The 25,944-nt window shown below is 45.6% G+C and overlaps 1 protein-coding gene across 2 annotated transcripts in view; it reads left to right on the plus strand.

Moving 5' to 3' along the window:
- Window positions 1-23,792, plus strand: part of LOC6595474 — a 42,376-nt gene extending 18,584 nt beyond the window's left edge. For both annotated transcript variants that reach the window (XM_026988962.1, XM_026988961.1), the window contains exons 3-11: window positions 14,918-14,971; window positions 16,625-16,682; window positions 16,750-18,330; window positions 18,394-18,477; window positions 18,531-19,158; window positions 19,229-19,450; window positions 19,513-19,710; window positions 19,775-19,941; window positions 20,020-23,792. In XM_026988962.1, coding sequence (XP_026844763.1) covers window positions 14,918-14,971; window positions 16,625-16,682; window positions 16,750-18,330; window positions 18,394-18,477; window positions 18,531-19,158; window positions 19,229-19,450; window positions 19,513-19,710; window positions 19,775-19,941; window positions 20,020-20,518 — 3,491 coding nt within the window. In that variant the 3' untranslated portion in view covers window positions 20,519-23,792. The remainder of the gene's footprint in view (window positions 1-14,917; window positions 14,972-16,624; window positions 16,683-16,749; window positions 18,331-18,393; window positions 18,478-18,530; window positions 19,159-19,228; window positions 19,451-19,512; window positions 19,711-19,774; window positions 19,942-20,019) is intronic.
- The last annotated feature ends 2,152 nt before the right edge of the window (window positions 23,793-25,944 follow it).

Consider the following 25,944-nt stretch of genomic DNA (forward strand, 5'->3'; position numbering starts at 1 on the left):
TTAAATTGAGTTTCCAGGGTTATAGGATTAGAAGGAGATTAGGTAGTGGATTTTCCATTGCCCTTGTTGATTGATAGATGATGAAAAGCAATATCCAAGTACACCTTGTAGGGACTGCTTGTATGACGAATTGAAATCTGAAGTCTTTGATTTGATTAAGAGTGTATTTTATCCAAATGATTTGCTTTTAGACACAAGTATTCAAGTTCTGCATGAATAGGTAACCGAATAGATTCGGTGGAATCGATTCTCTACATATCAGTACATCGAATCGCTCGCATAAAGCGGATTGAACGAAGCAGGCATCTTCCCCGCAACGGTTCAGATCCGAAAATTTCGGGTTTTTTTCTCGCTCACTCTCTATTTGGCTGTTATGTAGAAAGAATGAGCAAGGCAGTGCTTTGCGCTGCTATTCCAGTCACACTTCTATAAATCGTTCTATAAATACGAGAATCACAATATTGGTCTGCCACGGAGAGTTTTTCTTCTAATTTCATTGCTTTTTGTACTTAATTTTAATACATTTTAAGCGACATCGTTTTGGTTTCTGTTTCGCCCTTTTTCCTATTTGTTAGAGCTGCTCTCCTTTAATTTGAGAATCAGAAACTTTGATGAAAGACCACTGCTTTATCAATAAACAAACCCCCTCTTCCGAGCTTCGTTTGCTCTTTTAAGCCTCAAATTGTTCACCTTTTAAAAACGTTTTTGTCACCTGCCGAATGCACCGACCCGTACGAATAAAAACCAACCGAGCGTTAAAACCAATTGCATATTCGACTGCTCATGAATAAGATGAAATACTCATGCTAGTATATAAATGAATAAATACAATAATTTCATTGATTGCAAAATTGAATTTCCATATAAATACGGATATATGCATATCTGTTTTTTCCACATACCCGTAGTTTCCATATACACACGTTATCCCGCTGGCGTAATCGGATTGGGTGTGCTCTTTGGTTTCCATTTAAGTAATTTCCATATATTCAATTTTCGTAATTATTTCATCCACGCATAAATTATATTCCACCGCAAAATGTAAGATTTTGCCATCATGCCTCAAGTCGTGCTTTGGTTGAGCACTCGCCAGCTTATCATATTCATCTTTGCAACTTCCTTACGTATTCATGGCAGCAACTGGCGGTAACTGGTTTAAGCCCCACAAGGAGTGGGTGGTGCGAGCTGCCACAGGACTCACAGTTCGTATCCTGGTCAGGGTACAGCTGCACACCGATTCACTGCTCGTATCCTGGCCTGGAACAGCTTCGCAGCTTGTATCCTGGTCAGGCAGGGTACAGTCGCGCAGCTCGTATCCTGGCTTGAAAAACCCTCACAGCTCGTAACCAGGCCTCGTTGCACCCTCTCCCAGCTCGTTTCCGGATCCCGGGCAAGGTACAGCTTCCCGCTGCCATGACAACAACTAGTTGCTGCTGTGGCAACGCTGCCACTCCCACCAGCCACCAGCCACCAGGGGGCTGGTGCCCATGCAAATTTGCAGCTTTCGCTTCATGCACGTCAGCAATCATCCCACAGCCCACAGCCCACATGCAAAGTTAGGCACGGGGGTAGGCGGCTGGGTAGGGGGAGCTCTGCTCTGCACATCCATTTATGCACAGCCTTGCGCAAATATCAACAGGAGCTAGGTCCTGGGATTTATTGATTGCAACTGGTGCTGCTACGCCCACACGTCCTGAGTCCTGCGTCCTGCCTCCTGCCTCCTGCGTCCTGTGTCCTGCAGGGGCTCTCACTCATCCTGCAGGTGTCTGCAGCACAGACGAGCACAAGTATACACAAACTGGCAAACAGATAAATGTTCCGGCAGTGCAGATGACTGCTCCTGACAATGGGCGACATTGTTGTTGGCCGTGTCATGTATGTATAAATTAGCTGACGGGCGGGAGGCGCCACCAGCACAAGCAACATCATCATTAGCAGCAGCTGATGCTCCTCTCCGCTCCGCTCTAGTCCGCTCCGATGGTTGGCTGCTCCACACCGAACCATGGGTCCTGCTTGGGTCCCGGTCCTGGCCTGTTGTGCAACTTTTGATGGCAGCACAATAAAATTTAATTAACAGCTGCAGCACGAGGAGGAGCTGTCGCTGTCGCTGGAGTCCCTTGTGAGTGCGGTGGGCTCCCTGTTGCATGCAACAGTCTCACACATTGACCTTTGCCCGCCAGCGAGGCATGACAGGATCACAGAATGGCAAAAACAACTTCATTAAACTGACGTTCCAGGACAGGGCCACACCCATCGTAATGGTGGAAAGGAACTTTATCTGCCCGCCTCTGCTGCTGCTGTTGCCGTTGCCGTTGCTGTGTGCTGCATATCTATTAATTTCATTTGTAAAACAAATATTTGCACTCACCGACAGGCCAGCCCGAGGAAGAGAGGAGGAGGGAGAGACAGTAGAATTCTCATATTTTGCGCAGTATTTTCTGCATTTTCTGCAAATGAAAATCCCAATCTCGGTCATATGCAAAGCCTGAGGCAGAACCAGAGCCCGAACCCGCTTTGCCTTGCTTTTGCAGCGAATTGGTTTTTACATTTTCGCGCATTTTCACATTTTCAAATCAGACCCGAATGCATTATTAATTAGTTGGCTGTCGGACTGCTGAAAGGCCCCGGACATTGAAAACTTTTTAAATATATGCAGTGCGACGTGGACGCGGCCGAGTCCACGGCTAATGCAATTCCCATGTAGAGCCCCAGCCCCAGCCACGTTGCGTATACGCCATGGAGTTTTTCGACGCAGCTTTGGAATACATCATCGAAGCCACAATTGTGCATAGGTACTACCACCGAGTGTCTATGTAAATGTACAAAGGGTTAGGTTTAGGTTTAGGCTTAGGGGTGCTCTATACAATGGTGGAATGTTGGTTGTGGCTGCGATCCTAATACCCGCCAGAAAGGTCTAACCAATTCCGATTGCATTACTCGTAAGTGCATTTGCGGTGTGCAGCTTTCAGCGGGAATTATACCCATTCAACATGATAGATGCTGGCTCTTGAAATCCCCAAAAACCTAACGCCTTAAATTCAAAGTTCTGTGTACCTATCAACTGGTTTCTGGTTTTTCTGCTAGAAAAAACTTCCGATTCCTCAGAGAATGTGTCTCGAACAAAAAACAGACCGGAGGACTCAAATTTTTGTTTGTTTTTTTTTAATAATTCTTTTGGGACTTTGAACTTTGAAGCCCGAAAAATCTCTTCTACTCAAAAAATCTCTTTCTCTCTCTACACATCCTTGTTTTTTGCCACTTCCAATCCCTGAGATATATGCTGTTGATCTCCGGGCATCAAATCTAAACTGGCACAAGGCTCTTGCCATCCTAGTTGCAACTTCCAACTGTGTGTTTTTTTTTCTCTGCTTGCAACAAATAAGTTTTGCACAAGGCCCAAAGCATAATGGATGGATGACTGCGTTGAGTGGCGCAAATGATAGTTGGTTTTGGATGAAAGTTGGCATCCCCCCAGTCCACCCCCGGCGCCAGTCTCCAGTTGGGGAGAACTCTTATCGCGAATGTGAGCCGGAAAAATAATTGCTGTTCAGCAATTTGAGGCGCTTCTGCTTCAGGGTTTCCCTTTGATTCCAGCTCCTGCTTTTGGCTTTAATACGATGTCGGTACTGGCTGCTACTGCTTTCCCGACGGCAATTTAATTTATCAAATGGTGCGGGGCCCAGGCCATGCCCCCGCCCGTGCCCCTGCCCCTGCCCGGCAAACAACTTGCAACTAATGAAAATGCACTTAATTTGCGCCACGCTCAAGTCATTTGGAACAAATTGCTGTCTGTTTATAGGGCGGAGTGAGGGCTGCCAGTGGGGGGGTGTGGCACGACCTCCTCCCTGCATTGTTAACGTAAACATATTGCCGACATAATCGAAGAACAGCGAAAGGAGGACTCCTTCCTTGCACTCGAGTGCTTCCAAAAGTTTAGCAAGGGCGCTCGGCTGGGTGCCCTATTACTTTTCGGCTTGTCAACTGATTGCGCGCTCAATTCTCGAGCAAAATGTAACGAATGTACAGAGAAAACAGCAGAAAATACCGACTACCTCTGTAGCAGAATTCGAAACTTTTCTGCCATTCTGAAAGCGTTTTAAGCGCCGCAATTACAGCCAGAAAGAAGGCTCTAAGCGCATTCTGTGTCTATGTACCTTTAGGGCTCAAAACGCACTATGTATCCAAGTTTTTGTGTAGCTTAGGACGCACTCTGTATCTCTGTTCTCTCTCTCCCTCTCCCTCTGCCTTTCTCTCTGTGTGGCAGCTACTGTTGCATGTTGGTGCGTTTCCGTCCCCGTGCCATTAGGACGGGGAAAAAGATTTATGCCAGTTTTCAGTTTAAGTTTCTCTTGAGTGGATTTGACCAGGAAAAGTGGAAAAGCTTGCACTGTTGGATGGCAATTTGTTGCTTAATTTGTGGCAAATATTTCCCAGGAAATGTCTACTTGAAAAGAAGCAAATTTCTCAAATATCTGGAATAAATAAGAGAAAAATTTGTGGGCCACAAAGGAAAGCTTAAATTTGTATTTGCACAAATTCTTTGAGCTCTCACAAAGGTTCCAAGAATGGTTTTTGATCCTAAAAATAAATATAAAATTCTTTCATCTGCTTTGAACATTCGGATAATTTTAGTACCTATAAAATTTACACAAAATAAATGGGAAGTTCAATAGATATTGGAAACATGCAGCTGCCTCTTAAAATATAGTATTTTGTGTGCTGCTATAGATTTATGTCGGCTCTCTAATCCAGTCATGGCTACAATTTGTGGCCCCGTCTCTGTCGGATGTGGTGGCCATCGTGGAAATTCAATTATACAGCTATTGGAGCGCATGATGGCCAGGCAGCCAGTGGCTGCTGTCTTCCATCAATACTTGAGGCAAGTTAATTAAACTTTCCGTTCTGAAAGGCCTTCAATGGCTAGATGAAGATGTAATTAAGAGATAAAACTCAGACAATGGGGCACACACATCATCTCGTATGAGTACAGTATTCGAGATGTGTGCGGTTACGCCCACCTGTGCTGTCCCTGTCCCCACCCCTGCGCCTGCAATTCTCTGGAGCCGAAGGAGCAAGGTCCTCGGTCCATCCTTGCCAGCCAACTGTATCCCATTTAAAGATAAGCAATAGAGCAGAAATAAAGATATTGAATGGGCAATGAACCATTTCCAGACACGCCCACCACCCAACACCCACCAGCCCCTACCAAGGACCCGCCCGAGTGGCAGCAAAAATTGCAGATAATGACGAGAGCGAGAGAGAAAAGAGCAGCTGGGCGAATGACAAAAGCCTGGCTAATGAATAATAACCGTAATCATCGTTAAGATTCAGGCACATCAAAATATACAATAACCAAATAAATAATAGCAATAAAAGAGACAGACATAACGAATGGCCTCGACGAGGTGGTACCGAGCACAAATGGGGGAAATAATAATAAATTGAAGGGGGTTCCCAAATAAATGGTACATAATTGTGGCTACACAAATTAAGCAATGGAAATATTGATTATAAAAGAACAAATTGATTCCCATCTATTTGACTGAGAGTGGCAAATCTCAGAGGTTGAAATATTTGTGTTATTACGAATTAAATTGATTTTTACATAATCGTTTTACTTTGCTTTTAAGAAGGACCTTTTCCGTCTTATTACACAAGTCCTTACATTCCCCTCTCAATTTTTACATATTTGTCGGCTATTTTCTGTAATTTGTAATACAAAATATCATTAATTTGAACTATAATCCCCTATATTGCTACTTAAAATTCATGGGGATTCTCGTAAGCCTATTCTACGACACTTTTTAAACAAGTTTAATGGATATATTAGCCCTCCACCTCTGCCTCTTCCCGACCTCGAAACAGTCAGTCCCCGGATGCCCCGTGTGGGTAATGGGCATCGGAATCGCTGTCTGGCGGCGGGCATCGACATCTGAAGAGGCGACCGAATTGGCAGCGAGAGAGTGTCATAAAAATTAACGTGGCATCGTAAATATTTCGACATCGGGCTCAACAGAGTACCTACATACATGGCAAATGTTATATTTGAGTGAAAATATGCGTAAAATTGTTCGAAAGAACTCACACACACTCGAAAATGCAAAAAAAGAAAAACCTATAAAAGAAAAAGAGGAAAATGGAGAGGCAACTGGTTGCTATCCCCAACGCCACTCCTGCCCTCTGCCTGTTTTTTCCGGATTATTATTTCCTCATATGGAAAATGGGTGTGGCCCCCACCGCGTCGGCAGCCGCAAGGCAAATCCCAGCAATTACTTTGTTGGCACTTTGTTTTCGGGTCGGGTCTGGTCTGGTCTGGTCTGCCTTTTGAAGTTACAATGCCATTTTTGTGGCTTTTTATTCGGTCGCCATTGGCCGTGGCTTCCATTAGACCATTTTAAATGGAACAGAAACTAGCGGAAGCCATTCATATGTTGCGTAATGTATGTAAATGTATTTATTTGACACAGAAATGGGGGCAGGAGGGCGGCGAAACCTTTGCCAAAAGCAAATAAATGTTAATTTAATGTTAATATTGTTTACTTGGCCTGCAAGGTGTAACAAAGGCTGCTCCAAGGGCTCCAAGGAGGTTCGGTCTTCGGTGTTCGGTGTAGGGGTGTAGGCAAATAGGAAACCAAATGTCAGGCACGGGTGTGTGTGTGTGGGCGAGTGTGTATCTGTGAGAGTGCTTTGCTTGCGGCAAGTGTAAAAAACACAGATGCTTGGGCCAGGGCCCGGGCTGGGGCCAACAACAACAAAAAACATGTAAAATTCATTGAGCAAATGCCAGGAAACCAGCCCCCGAACAGAGCACAGAGCGTGGGCGGGGCAGCAGCTGCTCTGGGCGGGATAGGAGGGGGCTGGTGGGATGTGTGCTTACCCTCTCCAGGAATCGTAAGTCTCCAGAATGCCAGGACACCATGCCCCAGGACACCAGGGCCTAGGACATGTGTAGGCGTGCGGAAATTTAATAAGGACTGGATTTTTATGTGTTACGCATACGCAAATAAATAAGTTCCCCCATGCAGCCAGGCAGGAACACAAAATGTGTATTTATGTGTTTGGTATACAAGTATTTTGCCTGCTATAATCATGCTCCATTGGGCCTCCCCTAATTTGTTCTTAATACACACACACACACACACACACACATAGAACGGGCCATGTTGAGTGACCTTTTGAGCTAATGATTTGATTTATCGGCCCAGGCCAGGCCAGCGACAGAAAGGCACAAATTAATTTTCTCCACCTGCGTTGCATACTTTGCGGCCTGGGCTCGTAATTGATTCGAGCCTGGTCGAAAACAAATTAAGCTCGAAAATAAAACAATTAGAGCCGCTTAATGGCCAAACAACTGCGGACATTGTGCCTGCTCATATGGATTATTTAGATTAATATACTCCATTAAAAAAGGATGACATGTAACATTAAAATTGTGCATAAATTTAATGAATTTAAAAAGGGCGAGAGAATGGACGGTGGAGTATTTTAATTGTTTTTAAATGCTGTTTGAAATAAATTTGGCCATTCAATCCATCCCCAACTCAAATGAGGCTTGAAATAAAGAATGTGAATTTATAAAACATTTAAAAATGGTCCAAATCTGAGTTACTAAATGATTTCTACCTCATTTGCATTTGGTCATATTTTCAGCCACTAAAATTAGTCAAAAGCTAGATTTGGCGATACATAAATTAATGGATAAATAATGGGCTAATAAAAAAAGCACCTGCCACAATAGAAGCTCATACCCTCAACAATTAAAGCCTTTAAATATGAATGCATTTTTGTTATATTTTGTAACATCTTTAAATCCCCACAGGAGAGAGTTTTGATGGTTAAAAAAAGTTCTCTACGAGTATATCTAATGTTTTTATGGCAAATTAAACTTGATCCTAAAGAACAAAGTTCCAGCTTACTCAATTTATTCATGCTTAAATTTCCCCTCATATTCCTCGAGGTATAAGAACCTTCTGTAACACTTTGTTAGACATTTAGCCAAATGCCTGAACAACATTAAAAGGTCTCTCGGGGGAGCTTTGAAAAAAGGTACAAACTAAAACACACTGAAAAACTTTAAATGGTTTTCGGTTTCTGTTTGAACAAGGTGGAAGCACTCGAAAGTAGAGCGTCAAATGTTTGGCCAAAAGTATTCCGGCAGTTCAATGATAACACTTGGCCGGTTCCATCCGATTCTATCGGACACCCCCGGCCCACACCCAGTGTTTGAGCAAAAGTTTTCGAGCACTTTGCAGTTGTTTTCCTTCCTTGTGGACTCGACTTCGGTACGACAACGGCCATAATTTATGCAAAAAATCTAATGAATTTTTCATGCCCTGGGACACAACAAAATAGCACAAACAACAAGAGCACAAATTAATGAAAATTCATGAACGGTGGTGATGGGCAGCGCCTTTCCTTTCCTTGGGCCGGGGGCCCTGCCCTGCCCTCCATTAATGAGCGCAAATTAAAAGCTGCCTAAACATTCATGAAAATCAAGGCAGAAACGAAGGGCAGGGTGGTGCGAAAATGGTGAAAAATGTGTGCCCAAAATAATAAGCAATCAGGATCTGTGCGTATTCCTTTATGGTAGATTGGAAAAGTAATTGCACATTAAAGCCATCGAAGCGCGAAGTGACGACAACAAATGGGAAACTTATTTGCATTTAATTAAATCAATTTGGGCGCATCGTAAATTCGTTGGATCCCAGCCTTCTCAGACGCCCACAGCCATTGCCGCAGCCACGGCCTACGGCCGAAACCACTCCCACACCGATGATTGTGGGCGTTCAACAATTTATTTTATTTTCCCTGTCTGAATTTCGTATAAAGCCAATTGCTGGGGGGATTTGCATAGAGGGGGGCCCCGATTGATCCTGCTTATGCAAGGGATACCTATGCCTGCTATAAATGCAAGGTGGGTGCAGCAGTGGCGGAAGGGTATTAGCAGAGCCCTGCTTTGGGTTTGTTTGCTGACTGGCATCGACTGGCAAAATGCAATGTAAGCCTCAGGGGGTCTGGTCGGGTCTCCTCTTCGGAGGCAACCTCTGGCATTAGTACTACGCCCAGGGCACCTGCAATCAGGCATCATATTTGAAATTTTTTATTGCGATTTCGATTCAACTGCGTTTTCGATTGCGCAGCATCCGCCTTCGCCTCCGCCTCCGGATGCGTTTCCTACTGCAGCTTTTGCTTATCCCACGTTTCAATTTCAGTTTTGGGGCAGATTCGTTTGCAGAGGAAGTCCTTGCTGCAGGTCCATTCCAGGTCACTTTCGAAACGGAATTTCTAATAAATCGCACATAAAGAGCCAACCAAAGAGGGAGAGAGAGGGGGGGCAGGTGGTACTCTGTGAATGAATTCAAAATTGATGTGCAATGCGGACACCCGGATCCCGGACTCCGACTCCGACTCGGCTTTGGACTGGGGTTGGGGCTCAATTTGTTCCACAAAGGAGATGGAAAAATCTTTGCAGCTGCAGAGACATGGTAATTAGACGGGCGAAATTCGTTTGGAATTTCTGTTGGCCATGACGACAGGACATGCAGAGACAGTGGCTAATGAATGAATGAACGAATGAATGAGTGAATGAAGTGAGGTGAGGTGTAAGGGGGGTATGAACATAATAGAGAGCTGCCACTCTTCATTCTCTGTTTTTCCATTGGGATTTTCATATTGGATTTTCAGAGCTTTCAGAATTTTGTTTGTTAATTTTTCTGCTTAAGAAGAAAGAAGGAAAAATTAATTATGAATCTCTTCACTTATCCTCCTCTTATCCTTGCATTGTTCCTAGCTTTCTTTATACCTCCTCTTGGATTGTAGCCTTTTGAAAAGTACAGATTTGTTTCGGAGGCCACTTGACATTTATCCGAACAATGCTGACATCCAGCAGTTTGTTGTTTGATGAACCATCCCAGCAAATAAACAGCTTCGTTTGACTATAGTTGTGGAGCGACCACATGAGTCGGTCATATGTCCAGGACTCGCACTCATTTCTCTCCTTGTAGCTGCCGGTCTGCGCTTTTGTCAGGCTCTTTATCTTCCTCGTGCTGGCCCTAGCCCTGGCCAGAACTGGCACTCAATTTATTAGTGCTCTTTGGGAAGGAGCAAGCAGAAGGAAGAGACTCAAAGTGGCTGCCATAAAAAGTTTATATTTATGCTGGACGTTCATTTGGTGTCGAGAAAAGAGCGAGAAAGAGAGAGAGAGAGAGGGAGACAGAGAGATACCAGGGCCTCCTAATTGCGTGCCAAATTTGTGTGGGTCTCGGTGGGCGGGGAACGGGGATGGAGCTGGCAGTGGGCGGCGGGTCAGAGTGCGGGGGCCAAAAATATTTGTTTAGAAATGTGGCTAGATAAATCAACGAACCCGCACAGTGGGACAGACGAGGGAGACCACCTCCCGACTCCCGACCCCCATGAACGACGTCAAACGTGTTTAAAATTTATGAATAAAATGAGTTGGCATAAATCAAGGGGCCGGCGGCGGCACAGATACAGATACAGATAAAGATACAGCAACCCAAATGGAAAAAAACAAAAAAAAAACCTGCCCAGCAACATGTTGGAAAAGGAAGCTAGGATGTCCTGTGCTGTGCTGGCTGGGATGTCGCCAAAAGTAGGTGGAAGCTAGTTCCATTCCGAGTGGGGTGGAGGAGGCGGGGGAGGACGTGGAATGCTCCACTCAAAAGGAATGTGGCTGGTAAAAAGTTGGCGGCCCAGCAGCTCCTCAGTTGCTGTGAAATGCCGCCGCTTATTTACACTTAATAAAGCTGCCAAGCCAGCGACAACTTTTTGCAGCAGCTGCAACTAAGCTGCCATTGAAACACACACAGTTGCATGGGGCACACATTCTCCCGTCGTGGAGGCACTGCATCCACTAGAAGCCTTCTCCCTGGTGTTGTTTTGTTTGCTTTGAGCGACATAACGCGGCAGGTCACGGCGGGGCGCGGTGCGGTGCGGGGCATGTGTGGCAGAGCATTAAACGCTTTGCAAGTCAAGTAGGCGAAAGCGGCGGCAGGAGCAGGACTTTAATGCATAAACAGGCACCAAGGCTGCCTGGCACGGCCCTGCTTGCCGGGATATGGGAGAGACATGCCCGTCTCTGTCTCTGTCTCTGGCTCTGCCTTTTGTGTACTTGTTGTGCTGCCCTTTAACGAGAGCTGTGTGGAAGGAACACTTGCATCGTGTGGGCTTTGCCACAGGCCCTGTCTCCTTTCCCTTTCCTTGTCTTTGTCGTGATTAATGTCCTTTGTTATTATTTATTTTCTTTGTGCCTCCCGCCGCCTCTTTCTGACAGTTGTTTGCCCCAGAATTGACACGTACTGTCAACGCGTTCCATTGAATATTTGTGGCCCGAGGGGCGTCTGTAATGCGAGTGCTACAATGTCTTTCCTTTCATCCTTTAACGTATCCATTTTTTTAAATTTTAATAACTTTTTAAAAGATCCAAGATCAAAAGTTGAAACGAAATACGAGAATGTAATTTCTTAAATTTGTTGCTTCGTTTCCTAAAGAAACTTTGAACTTTTCAAAGATCAAGGGCTCTTCTGTGACCCAATTTTTGTTGTGACTTTGTTAAGCTTTAAATATAGCATTAAATCCTTGTAAATTTTCTTTTGGGAAAAGTTTTGTTTCTGTAGTACAAAAGCAATAAATAATATAATATTCTCGTACGAGTACGTTTGAACAGCTTCCATTTTTCCAATTAGAGCAGATTTTATCGCCATCCCAAGAGTGTATCTCATTCTCATACATTTAATATGTACGGGTATTCATTCATTTTATAGACTGCCAAACAAGCCACGCCACGAGCACAAGTATCTGGAGAATACCACTCGCATCGCACCACTCACCAAAACTGTCCCATAAAATGATTGTTTGCATGCTTTTCCGGGAAGGGATGTTGCTGTTGTTCCACCAGCTCCAGTGTGCACACACCACACACACACACGTAATCGTAATCGGAGTGTGGACATTCGTTACTGTCATTAAAGATGTCGGCGGGCCTTCGACGCCCGTTCGCCGAGCATTACACATACCACACGTTGTACACATAGAGACACGTGCCGTGTCGTGGCCGGCAGAACAACAACAAAATATGTTGTTATGAAATGAAAATCTGGGTTTCTTTAAAGAAAAAATGAAAACGAAAAAAGAATGCCTTGACCCAAAAGCAAACAGAAGCTGGACACCGCCTGGGATACCGTGCCGAGGCGAGGCGACATTCTCAGAATAAACAGCCGAGGAAAGATTCCATTCCAGAAGGTTCTCTCCTGCTTTTGCGGAGGAGCAGCAGCAGCTTCCTTTTAACTATGTGAAGCTGTGGACATCAATCAAAATACAGGGGCAACCACACAGGACTGGAGCAGGAGCAGGAGTGGCTGTGCGGTGCGTTTGGAATTTTCAATTTCGCTTGGAGGCGGAAAATTTATTAAATTGTTGCGTCGCTCTCTCCCCCTCTTCTCTGTCCCTCTCTGTTTGCCTCCTCAGCCTGTGGCATAATTTATGCTTAGAAAATGAAATACGATTTCCCGCACCGCACCGCACCGCCCCCACTGCCACCACTCTCTAGAGCCAAGGATTCAACCGCAAAACTTATCAATCAATCCAGACCACAATAGAACGATTGCCTCGACTGACATCAGAGATTTTGATTTGTTGACTGGCCAGACCGGCTCGATGAATGCATTTCCAGTTTGCAATTTCTTTTGCGGATCTCCCAGGTCCTCGCAAATCGAACGCTTCACCCGCATGATGTGCGGGGCAAATCGAATACTTCACTCTTGATGTGTGAGGGGGAAATGGCAGCCTCCATAAATAATAGGAGAGGAGAGAGCAGAGAGTAAAAAGAAATAGCCAGACAGACAGGCAGGCAGGCAGTCAGGCAGTCTGATAGTTGAACCGACAAGGATACTGTTGCCATAAAAGCTTTTAGCCTCGATTCGCATGTTTCAGCTGCTATTTTCATTGCACCTGGACCTGGACCTGAAACTGAAACTGGCCTGTGAGGGCGTCAAAATGGCCCACGAATGTGGCATGAATTGCGGATATTGCGCATACGACGTGCGGCCTTATCATCAGCCAGCCGTTGAGGCACAGGGAGAAACCGAAGAAGGCAACCAGAAAAAACAGGAAAACAATGCCCGTACTAGACCCTCGACATCGGCCATGAGGCCGCATATTTATGAGAATGGTCTAGGGAGACCCTTTCAGGCCCTGGATCCCAGGCCCTGATTGGTCTCTTAAAGCGTCATTGTTGACAGGATGTGGGGGGCTCACCTCACCTTTGCTGCACTCGCAATTAGACCGCGCACTTGCCACAAAATTGCCCTTGCCACTGGACTGGACTGGAGCACTCATTTAATTAGTTTCTATTTGCCGTTCCTCTTCTGGCAGGCAGGTCACGTCCCGAGCGGGTCTGGCCTATTGATAAATAGACAGATGGATGTTTTCCCCACATTTATTGACGGCTTTTCTAGAGTGCCCCAAGAGGGACACAAATGGAAGTTTATAGTACTTGCCCCGGACATGGAGTGCACTTCAATCTGTCGACTCGACAATGCTGAAAGGAGGAGAAGAATTCTATAGAATGCTCAACACTGTGTCACATGGCCAAACAATGTAGACACTTGACTGCTGACTGTTCCCCTGTGTTGGCCAAGAAATGTCTATGTATCCACTTGAGCGGCTCTTTTTCTCGCTTTCTGATGAATTCATTAGAATATTTACCACTCCCCTCGCTCATTGTTTGCCAGTTACCTAATTTTTGGGGCATTCAAAAAGGGTCCAGGTCCAGGTCCAGTTTCCAGCCATGTCCCATCGCACGTTGGGATTAATTTTCGCTGCTTTTTTTGTTGTTTTTTATTTTTAGTCGTGACTGCAATTATTCAGCAATTAAAAGGAAAACAGCGGTGGGAACGTGACCGTGGGTGGAAAATGAGAGGCGAAAGAGAGGGGGCGGGACGCTTTGTGGGTGGTGGCCAGCCAGCCTGGCCGAAATGAAATTACTTTGGCTTAATTAATGGCCAACGAATGTCGAAAATGCTGTCGCTGTCGCTGTCGTCAGCCCCAAAGTAAAAGCCAGGCAAAGACCACGAAAACTGTTGACAACAAAGTTCCAAAGTGACGCCATTGGGGCGTGGAGTGGAGTGGAGACGGAGTGGGGTGGGCTGGAATGGAGGAGTCTAAAGAGGCGGACGTGCGTTACACATGAGGAGGCCACTGGAGGAGGCAAATTTTTCAGTGGCAAATTCCTGGGAATCTGCTGCGATGCGGGTGTTGACGTCACACACAACGAGACAGCAGCAGCGAAGCAGCAGGACGACAGGCATTTGAGTAACGGCGAAGGATATTTTTCGGGGCATCCTTATAGCCTGCCTGGATGGCAGCTCCTGCTGCTGCCTCCCCTCCATGCCTCGGGGCTACGGAATTTGTAGTTGTCTTCGGAGGGAATGGCAGTTGTTGTAGATGTTGCTGCTGGTGCTGGTGCTCTGACGCGGCTAGGGCGTTGTGTTAGACATGTGCGACAAGCTCATAAAAAGCGTTTATTTAGCCAAGAGTCAAGCAAGCGGCACATGACACCAAGCAACGACAAAATGCCGAAGATGAGGAGGGGGCATTCAAGCCGAAGCTGAGGTGGAATGGGGCATGAGTGCCACGGTCTGGGGCGGATGGGGCATGAATGTTGGCACTGAATCGGACAAGACCTGTGCCTGGGGCTGGGTTTTTTGGTTTTTTTTTGGTCTGGGTCTGCTTAGCGTCGTAATGCTGATTTGGCTCTTACCACATCATTATGTCTCAACTGAAAGTCCCTTCTACCCACTGCCTCGACGCCTTTCTTTCACCATTTCACCCACACACCACCAAAGAACAACTCTTTCATGTGCTTTCTTTTCTCTCTTTTTTGTGCCTTTCTTTGCAGGCTGCCAGTTTGTTAGGACGCTATGCATACCGCGCTCCGAGGTCTGCTATGATGGTAAGTAAGCGATAAGACCAACACCAACACCCAGTTAAGATGGACTTAAGCCCCAGATTGTGGCTATCAGTGGGCATGTACAATGGCCTCAGCCTCAACTTCGTGGAAATTGAATTTCCCCCAACTAAAAGCGGATTAACAGGATAGTTTTCGGGGGCGGGCCGAATGGGAATGAACCTTTATACAGATACCAGAACATGCACTAAATACAGTTGGCATTAAGGATGTTAAATGAGGGCTAACGTTTCAGGTTGGGGTTTTTATGCGAGTGAATAAAAGTTATTCGCGGTACACGGGTTTTGTTAAACTAAAACTTTTTTGAATGAGCGAATAATAATACAAAAGTTATTACGCATATAAGAATTAAAAACATTTTAATTGAGAGTGAGGTACATGAGGCTATGAAATACAAGAGAAAAAAGCCCTGAGCCCTTCCCACAAATTAAATATTTAATTTAATTTATATTTCGTTCGAAGTGTATTCTATTTAATTTCACTAATTTTGTGTGGTGTTTCTTTTTACTATTCCACTTTTCCTTTCTTTCAGTGCAGTGGGTCAAATGTCTGAAATTCAAGGAACTTTATATTCCATATAAAGTCGCATAGAAACACACAGGGTTAGGGCTAGGGCTAGGGCTCTGGCCTCAATTGCTTTAAGTGCTGGAAACCCAAATACTTACAATGTCAGTTTTCACTGTCGATTTCCGCTGCCATTCGCAATCTCTTTGCACTGCCACTCCCATTACACTCCTGACTGGATGGCTGGATGGCTGTTGCCGAAATGCATCTCGAGACTCTAGCCATTTTGTGGGTCAATGTGCAAGGAGTGGGGAGTCCGATTCGAGCTAAATTTTAGCCCCGTGCATATTATTCGTATTTGCAGAGCTCTTCAATGCTCTGATGCCACAAAACGACACCAAGACAAAGTGTAAAAGTGTAAAAGGGTAGAATATCAGAGATGGGGGACTGCCAGCTGCGACGGCGAGTGTGTTGACTGCCAGTGCATTATCGAGAACACACTCAATTACTTATGTAAGCCGGATGTTTGGTGGGGAGGGCGGCAGCCCGAGAACAATTGGAAAAGCAGCTGCAGCAGGAAAACCCTGCGAAAAATGGCGAAAATTGCAGAGAAATGGTTGACCTGAATAGGGGGGATGGATAGGGTTAGGGGACGCGGACGTCCCACACATACGAGTACTCGCATGTGTGCGGACTGCAGTCACAGTCGCAGTCACAATCGCTGCAGTCACGGTTCCGCTCCGTCCCGTTTCGTCCGCAGGAGAAGCATTTACATTATGCAAATTACGCTCGAGACAAGCAAGCCACAAGGATACAGGGATACAAGGATATGCATTTAAATGGTCGTAAATCACAATGAAAACAAAAGGTGCTGATGGAGGGCGCTGCGGCAAAGGAAAACCGCCTGCAGCCTGCATCGTGCACCCTGCAGAGGGGTTCCATATCTCCATTGTTTTACCAGCGGAATTAATGCAGTTACACGCCCTATTAATATCGAGAATAAAGATGACAATCGCGTACTTCGGAATGTACAACATTTCCAATTGGTTTCCCATGGAGCTGCCATGTAGGAATGTAGGAAAACCCAGTGCAACAAATGATTTGAATGATCTTTCTTTGTTCTCGTTTTTCAAGACAATATCTTTGGCAAGTGCATCCCTACCACCGGCGTCGATGTTGAGGACATTGAGAAGTAAGCAACCGGTCTCCAGGCTTTCCAGTTAGCCAATTAACATCTTTTTGAACCCCCTGATTTATAGGACACCCCTCACTGAGGAACAGTCTCGTCTGCTGGCCACCATGCTGGAGGAGCTCCAGGGCGCCGGCTTAGGCTGGGACCATCCGTACGTGCAGTGCCGCATCCAGGGAGCGCTCTTCTCGCTGCAGCGCCAACAGCAGCTGCCTCCCAATCTGTGCGCGAACCTGGCGCCGGTCCCCCCGGAGTTTGGGGATCCGGCCAGCGCCATGGCCTATGTGCGGTTCACACCACCCGAGCCGGAGGCCGATGTCGAGTACTACGATCAGCCGAGTCCGAGTCAAGCGCAGTTCTATCCGAGGCTGCGAAAGAAGCAGGCTCCTAGCGCCGATGGGGATGATGGCTACCTGGACAGCATGCTGCAGCAGCAGCACCAGCGGCAGCTGCAGGACCGTCGGAGACTGCGTCACGATCCCCTGGAGCTCGAGCACTTTGGCAGCCCGGATGGACATGGGCATGGGCAGGGCGCTCAGCTGGAGACGCCGAGCATATTGGACGCCTTCTTGGACACCGAGCGGCAGCGCATGGAGCGCGAGCAGCAGTTGAGGCTGCAGGCCGAGCAGGATGCGGATCGGAAGGCGGAGCAACAGAACCGGCTGGAACTCTACCAGATACTGGCCGCGTCCGAGCCCGATCCGCAGCCCTATCAGCGCAAGCCTCAGCCCAATGCCATGGACCAGCTGGAGGCCATGGTCGAGCAGCAGCAGCAGAAGGAGAAGGAGCAGCGGGAACTGAAAGAGCAGCAGCAGGCCAAGGTCCCCGTCCCCGTCTACGTGCCCGAAGAGGTGAACGAGTCCAGCGAGCTCTACTTTCCGGATAACTTTACACCCTTCAAGCGGACCAGAGGGCGCGCACGACAATACGGCCCCGCAGTCCGCGCACCACTAGTGGGAGAGGAGGAACAGCCGAAGAGTTCCTTTTTCCGGGAGCTCGCCGAGGAGCAGGGCCTGGTCCAGGAGCCGCTGACTGTTCGGCATGGCGAGCTGGCAGCCGAAGCCGATCTCGCTCCCGAGCTGGCCAAGCGACGTCCGCCGGCCTTCAGTCAGCTGGATCCGAGCGACGTGAACTCCCAGGAGCAGGGCCTGGCTTTCGAGTCGAGTCTGCTGCGCAACTCCCTGACGCCGATCGAGGAGGAGGCTATGCTGGCTTCGAACAGCTACCCTCCGCGCGTCAACAACCAGCGGCTGTACACGGAGGGAGGACTCCTTCTCATGCCGCTGGCCGATGCAGGCATGGATCAAGATCCAGGCATGCAGTCTGACGATCCGCGGGCTCTGAAGAAAACGCTGCTGGCCAACATGCTGGGCTTTGCGCGGCACGAACGGCTGGACGTGAAAAAGCCGGGGCCTCAACTAGGCCCCCCGGCACCTGGCCCCGTGGATAACGTCGAAATGAGCAACCAACTGGAGACGGAGAAGGTGCACAAGGTGGATGGGAACAAGGAGGTGCTGCCCGCACACATCAAGGGCAGCGACGAGGACGAGGCATACAAGAAGAAGAAGGTCGTCATGGAGCAGCACTCAGCCGAGGATCATGCGCCGCACACCGTAGACACTGAATATGCTCATGTGTTCGTCAAGAACCCGTAAGTGGTGCTTGGTCCTTTACAATGGTGATCCTTTGATATAATCCTTTCTGTTTCTTGCAGGATCGACAGTTGGTACGATGGGCAGCGCATAATGAATGAGCTGGCGCAGATACTACACATGCAGGGATACTTTTCTTATTTAACGTGAGTTCCCTTGCTGCCCTTGAGTCCATATATTTCACTCCAATCTCCTTCAGCGTTCAACCACACGAAGTCAGCTTCCGGGTGAACTCAGACAATCCGGAGCGCAAGACGGCCGGCGATGTGGCACGCATCATCAACGAGAACCGGGGCGTCAAGAACAACATCCAGCGACGCGTCGGCTTCTACGTGCTGCATGCCGGGGTGGGTGACAAGGTCAAGGATCTGCAGGACCCGAGTGTTTCGGCCTCACGCATTGAACTGGACGAACAGGGTCCTGATGTCACCCACATCATGGCCTACATGTTCGCCGGAGCCGGGGCGGCTGCGGTGATCGTGATCTTTGTCACCCTGATCCTGATCAAGCGGCACGACCGAAAGCGCGACAAGCTGGGCGGCCTGCAGTCGGGCTTGGCCGGGGCGGAGACCTGCAGCAAGGACTACCAGGAGCTGTGCCGTGCCCGCATGGCTGGCAAGAGTGGCAGTGGCGGTGGCGGCGGTAGCTCAGTGGGTGGCGCAGCCGGAGGTGGTGGTAGCTCCACGGAACCCGCCCAGGGTGGACGCATCACATCGCTGAGCAAGGAGAACGAAGGCAGACCACCGTCCTCGCGCTCCAGCACCTCGTCCTGGAGCGAGGAGCCCGCCCTGACGAATATGGACATCTCTACTGGACACATGGTGCTGGTATGTTCTCGCCTGTCACCTGTCGCCTTTTGAAGAACTAAGACTTAAGCCGATTCTGTTCTGTCTGCAGTCTTACATGGAGGATCACTTGAGGAACAAGGGACGTCTGCAGCGTGAATGGGAGGCTTTGTGTCGATATGAGGCTGAGCCAAGTGCTCGAGAAGCTGCCTCCCAGTCGCAGTGCGTGGGTCTGAATCGGCCCGGAGCTCCCTTGCCGTACGATCACTCACGTGTTGTCCTCAATCATTTGGCCAATGCCGAGGGTCTAGACTATGTGAATGCATCGACGATTGTGAGTGATTCAGCCTCAACTTTTGCACATATATGTATGTCATATATTTATTCCGATTTCAGACCGATCATGATCCTCGGGCACCCGCTTATGTGGCTGCTCAGGGGCCACTACCATCGACCCTGGCACACTTCTGGCAAATGATCTGGGAACAGGGAGCCGTTGTGATTGTGGCTCTATGCCGACTGCAGGAGAACGGAGAGGTGGCATGTGCGCGCTACTGGCCGGAAGAAGGTGCCGAGGTCTATCACATCTATGAGGTGGGAGAAAACTGGAATCCTTAATCCCAATTACTAGTAATTGTTATTGCTATTGCTCCAATAGGTTCACCTAGTTAGCGAGCACATATGGTGTGACGATTACCTCGTACGTTCTTTCTACCTGAAGAATTTGCGCACAAGCGAGACCCGGACCGTCACCCAGTTCCACTTCCTTTCGTGGCCGCAAATGGGAGTTCCTGCTCAGGCCAAGGCACTGCTGGACTTTAGACGGTGGCTATTCCATTCCCATTCCCCCCTTTTCATCCATTTTCCACCGTTTTGAATCTTTTTCTTGAATTTATCTTTCAGCAAAGTGAACAAATCCTATCGAGGTCGTCGATCCTGTCCCATCGTGGTGCATGGCAGTGCCGGAGCTGGTCGAACCGGTGCCTACATCCTGCTGGACCTGGTGCTCGAACGAATGAACAAGGGTGCGCGTGAGATCGATATTGCCGCCACTCTGGAGCACTTGAGGGATCAGCGGGCCGGAGTGGTGGCCACGCGGCAGCAGTTTGAGTTCGTTCTGATGGCCGTCGCCGAGGAGGTGCACGCCATCCTCAAGGCCCTGCCGGCCAACACCTCGGGGGAGAAGCGAGAGCTGGACAAGGATCCTGTTGTGGGCACCGGCGCCGTGAACAACAGCAACGGCAGCCACACCAAGGAGCCGCTCAAGGAGGACAAGGCACAGGAGGCGGCCGAGGAGGAGGCGCCCACCAGTAGTGCGAAGGCCGCAGCAGCAGCCAAGGAGAAGGATAAGGAGAAGGAGCAACCCAAGGCGGCCGAGCAGAAGAAGCAGGCGAAGAAGTAGGTCAGCCGGATCCGGGATCGAGATCGGGATCAGGATCAGGATCAGGATCAGGATAGGATCGGGTTGGAAGGAACCTCAGGTTAAATGATTGTTGCAGCGTTTCGGGGGTCTTTTTTCGTTGTAGTTAGAACTTTGAACTTTGTGTTCCCTTAAGAGCGTATGATTTGGCGTGAGCATTTGGAAGGTTCGAAAAAGGCTAAACTTGGAGCGATAGGAGTTGGCCTTTTATTAAGCTGTTGTTTCTCAACGCACATCTATCGGTTATAGGTTCTAGATTATAGGTTATCTGTTATCCGTTACATGGTTCTTGAGTTAGCCACATTGCACCGCGTAAGCGCATGGAGCACGAGGGGGCGGTGCTTGCCCCCGCCGATACGCTGCTCCGGGGCGTGCACCAGCCCGTCACGACCGGGGTGCGTCCGGGGTGGGGAGAGAGCCGTTCGCTGGCCCCATGCGTGGTGCTAATCACTACCTAATTGCACCTATTAACATACATATATGTATATCTATATATAGATATATAAAGAAGAAGAAGAAATTATTTGATATATGCAAGAATATTTACAAGCATACATATACTTACGCATATTTGAATGTCTAGGTGTTAAGCATTGGATTCAATTACGGGGCATTTTACTTACAACTTTATTAACCACTTACTCTATTCGATATTTGATATTCGATGTGCTTGATCAAAAAACCCAGCTGAAAACAATCGAGCTAAATGGTATACATATGCCGCTAACAACAAGCCCCAAAACCATACACCCACACTGTACACTGTACACTGTACGTCACGGCAACACACAAAACACTTATCCCCCAAAAACACTGAACACTGACCCACAAACACGGAACACAACATACAGTCGAAACATACATACATATACCAGAAACATATATATACCTCCATATCCACGTGGATGTGGAGGAATGGAATGCAAAATTCGTACCTAACAAAGATCTATTTACAAAACAAACATGACGCAACAACATATTGATGTGTATGACAATTAATTATACAATGTTATATACTTACACTTACAAATATATATGTATACAATATATATTATATATTATTATTCATATACAATACGGTGAATGTCATTGTCTATCTAGCCAACTAATGAGTGTCTAATTGAATTGAATTACAAATTATAAATTAAATTGAATTGTATTGTATTGATTATTGTTTTACCACACCATGTGCAATGTATCAAGTACGTATATAAAGAGAATTATCAGTTTAAGAACGCTTCACTCTTTACCCCTCACACAGTTGAATGTACGTATCTATATATACAACACATATATATATATAATTATCCAACAGATATATGTACGATAATGTAACAAGTCGAGTAGGCACCGAGGAGCCCGGCGCCTCGTCTCCCGCTCCCACTCCCACTCCGTTTGGCGGACCAGTTTTCAATTCATGATATGATCTACTCTCATCAACTGGGGCAGCTAGAAGCTGGGCCGCAGATGGGGTGGTGTGGGGTGGCGACTCGCCGGGGCCTTGGGTGCGGTTAGGGAGTATGTGCCACATAACAAGCTTTTTGAAGACAGCAAGAAACCGTTAAGCCATTGGATTCCGCAACAAACTGATAAAAAAAAAAAAAAGAAAAAAACTAAAAAAAAAAATACAACAAAATTAAGAAACTTCTACTCGTATCATCACAAGAAACTCCCCACTCAGGCATGACCTTTGAACGATTCAAACGGACAAACAGTAAACGAACTAAGAGAATATATAACTGCTGCGACACACGGTATTATGCGGTCGATCAGCTGCATGACACGCTACACGAAACACCCCCAGGAATGGCCACAAAGATACAAGAAACCGGACCGATCAAATCAGACACAAATATCCGACTACGAGGCAAACGATCAGAAAAAAAATCACAAAAAAGACCAAAAAAATATACGAGTAAAACCAGCAGGAGATCCCGAAGAAGATACGCTGTTTAATGCAAATGCTGCGAATAAGCAACAGAAAAAATATTCAAAAAAATTATCGACTATCGATTAAATAAGAAAGTACCGTAATTAAAGAGTTTTATGTAGAAGTTGAACTAAAAAACTAAATGAAAAACGCGTTACAGTAGTTCCATGTACTAATTCAAGATAAGAAACAGAAACAAAACATTTCAACTAACTTTAAGCGAGAAGCAAAAGCAAAAACCAAAAATAACAGAGTTAAAGTTATAGTATATACAAGAATTATTATCTCGACGCAAACGTTTTTGTTGTTTACATATATCCTTTGTTTGAACTAAAACTAAAACTAGAACACAACTGACACTACACTACAAAATAAAAGCAAATGAGAAATCAATATTACAATAACTGTGGCAAGTCCGAACAACATCCAAGGGCTTGCAAAAGGCAAAATTATTAACGTGGTAGAAAAACAAAACAAAATATGACGAGATGTTGGGAGGAGAAATTATTACATTACAGATTACTGTTTTAGAGAAAAATATTTAGTAGTGAGTTTTTCGATTGATTTACGAGTACTTGAAGCAACGTTTTTTCAGAGTTAATTAAAATACGATACGACAATTTCAATTTAAAACGTCTTCGATGAATCAAATTAAATAAGTGTACTAAAACTTATCGTATTGTAGTCGAACACACGTAACGACAAAATTATTGATGTATATTTTAACATAACCATAAACATAACCATAATCTAAATATGTATTATCTTAAAGAAGGAAAACAGCAACCATGCGTAGAATATTGAACGGAACTTACACATAACACAAATAACAAATAACGTATAACATAATATAATTGAAAAAAAAACAACACTAATGTTTAAACGGATTTCTCCATTAACTATATACATATATGTATAACATTATATCGATGTGTAGTATCAATATGCCCAATATATAGGGCTTGTCTACACACAAACCCAAACCCAACAACAAACATTCCAAATCGAATCATTACCCAAAACTAGTTTCATTGATGGTGTAACATAGATATACAAAAACATTAACCAACTAACTCACTAACTATATTCGATAAGACGAAGGATGCGGACGAACGTATAGCTGAGACATCTATAGCAGATATCAGCCGAAATGATCTCCTCGTACAGAGGAGCACAAGTGTAGAAGCAAACAAACAAAAGAAACAAACAAAAGAAACAAACAATTAAGCCCCTGGAACTTGACCTTTTCTCGCCGCGGAGACAGAGTCGCTTTGTGGGCCACAGTAGAAAGATCTATAGGAAATGCGGGTGTTAGAGAATACAAACTTCAAACCAAACCAAACCATCGACCGACTGACCAGACGAACCCCAGAACGACAAACAGAAAATGGTTCGAGTTCCTAAACAAACGTAACCCAGACCCACAACAGCCGAACGGACGCCAGACCCAGGACCACGACAACGACAAGGACCAGGACCAGGACCAGGACAAGGACAAGGACCAGGACGGGCTGTAAATACGCACATCTTCGGACTCCGGACCGGCAGATACGGACGGACTACGACTACAACTCCGACTACGACTACGGTATAGATATACTGAAACGGAGCGCGACTCTTCGGACCGAATCGGACAGATCTTAGTCTTAGGCCTACACAATGAGATTCTACTCGTCAAACGGGATAGCTAATGGGGATTACGGGGTGAGTGGCAACAGCCCGGCCTGTTCTCCGCCGGAAGGAAAGATCAGGTAACGAACCAGGGGACTATTTGATAGCTTAGGCGGGAAGAGATACAGGACATTTAACATGACCGAAAGTACTTGCTAACTTGCCCACAAAAAAATGAGCGCAATTCTCTTAAAATCTCGATGTGCTTAATATATATATATATATATATTTACATATATTTTAAATCAGTTTGAGTTTGGTTAAAACGGAAGATAATATACAAATACAAATAAATACAAAATACAAAACACACAGAGGGCAACATTCGATCATAGCCGCCGATATCTCCAGCATATATATGGGATCATTGAGATCAGCATGCGTATAAGGCATGTTAAGCGATCCAACTAAATTAATTACCTACAAAAAAGACAAAAGAAGAGCAGGCTTTCATACATTTTTGGAAACACAACTAAACCAAAAGTGACAAAATATCTGATTAAGAGGGGCGATTAGCAGATAAGTGAAACATTTAACAATATCGATGTGTATACAATATGCTACAAACAAATATAGATATATATTCCGCAAAGTACATATATACTTAAAAATATATACCTACATATATTATCCATTTAGCCACTTGGCAATGATTGTGTTATTAAGCAAAACAAGAACAAAAGAAAAGCAAAGAAAGCAAAAAATACAATTGAGAAAATGCAACAAAAAAATGGTAAAATCCAGCAAAAAATTATGCTGGCTGAGGCCACTAAAATTAACATTAACTAAAACTGATGACATGATAAAATGATAAATTATATATACATACATATATATACTATAATACACACGAAAACGAAACAAAACACAACCCAAAAACATCCAAAACACACACAAGACAAGAGATCACACAATTCCATGACATGGAGCATACCTATTAAAGGTTTTTTGTGCAAAACTACATAATTAAACTATGCAATTTAAGTGTTTTAAACATAAACAAAAAACATATTATATGCAATTATTTATGAGAATTATATAACCGATATACATATATATATATATATGTATACATATATATATTTAAAGTACATATATTGATGCTATTAACCACTCTAAATTTATTGGGAGAACACACGGAACGATGACAAAACAAACAAAAAATGGTAAGAAGAAACCCCCAAAACAATACGAATGTATGTACATAGCGCCATTGTGTAATATGCGCTACAAATACAAATAAAAACTATGAACTAAAAGAAAAGAAAAGATGAATTTCGAATGTAAAACCATATATACAGATATATGAACCTATATAATGTGCTGCATGTGTAAATGATATAAATGTAAAGTAAACGATACCTACCCCACACAGAACAGAACAGAGCAAAACAACAGCAACGCTGAAGCTGATCTGTGGAAGGTACCGAGATGCAGAACAGACCCGGTAATAATTACGATTACTATTATAATAAAAAGCAAACAAAATAATAAAGAGACCCTCTTAAGAAACTACAAACAACAAACCCCGACAAGCCCGATGATCACAAAATCGAAGTCCATACAATGATATTTTGGTAACATTCCCCATTTCACTCACTGTGGAAGAAACCATAGTCTGTTTGTCTATTTAAGAGAACAATAAATTCGGGCGCTGCGGGCGCTCTAATTGAATATTTTTCCAAAACACACACAAAACGCACAGCAGCAGTAGCTGGCTCTAACAAATCACTGTAACAAAACACCACTTACCGCCTACACTACAGGGCCCCTGAAAAGGTATTGTAATACTTAATAATAATCTGTA

The sequence above is a fragment of the Drosophila persimilis genome, unplaced genomic scaffold, assembly GCF_003286085.1.
Source record: "Drosophila persimilis strain 14011-0111.01,24,50 unplaced genomic scaffold, DperRS2 tig00000191-arrow-pilon, whole genome shotgun sequence".
Lineage (NCBI taxonomy): Eukaryota > Metazoa > Arthropoda > Insecta > Diptera > Drosophilidae > Drosophila > Drosophila persimilis.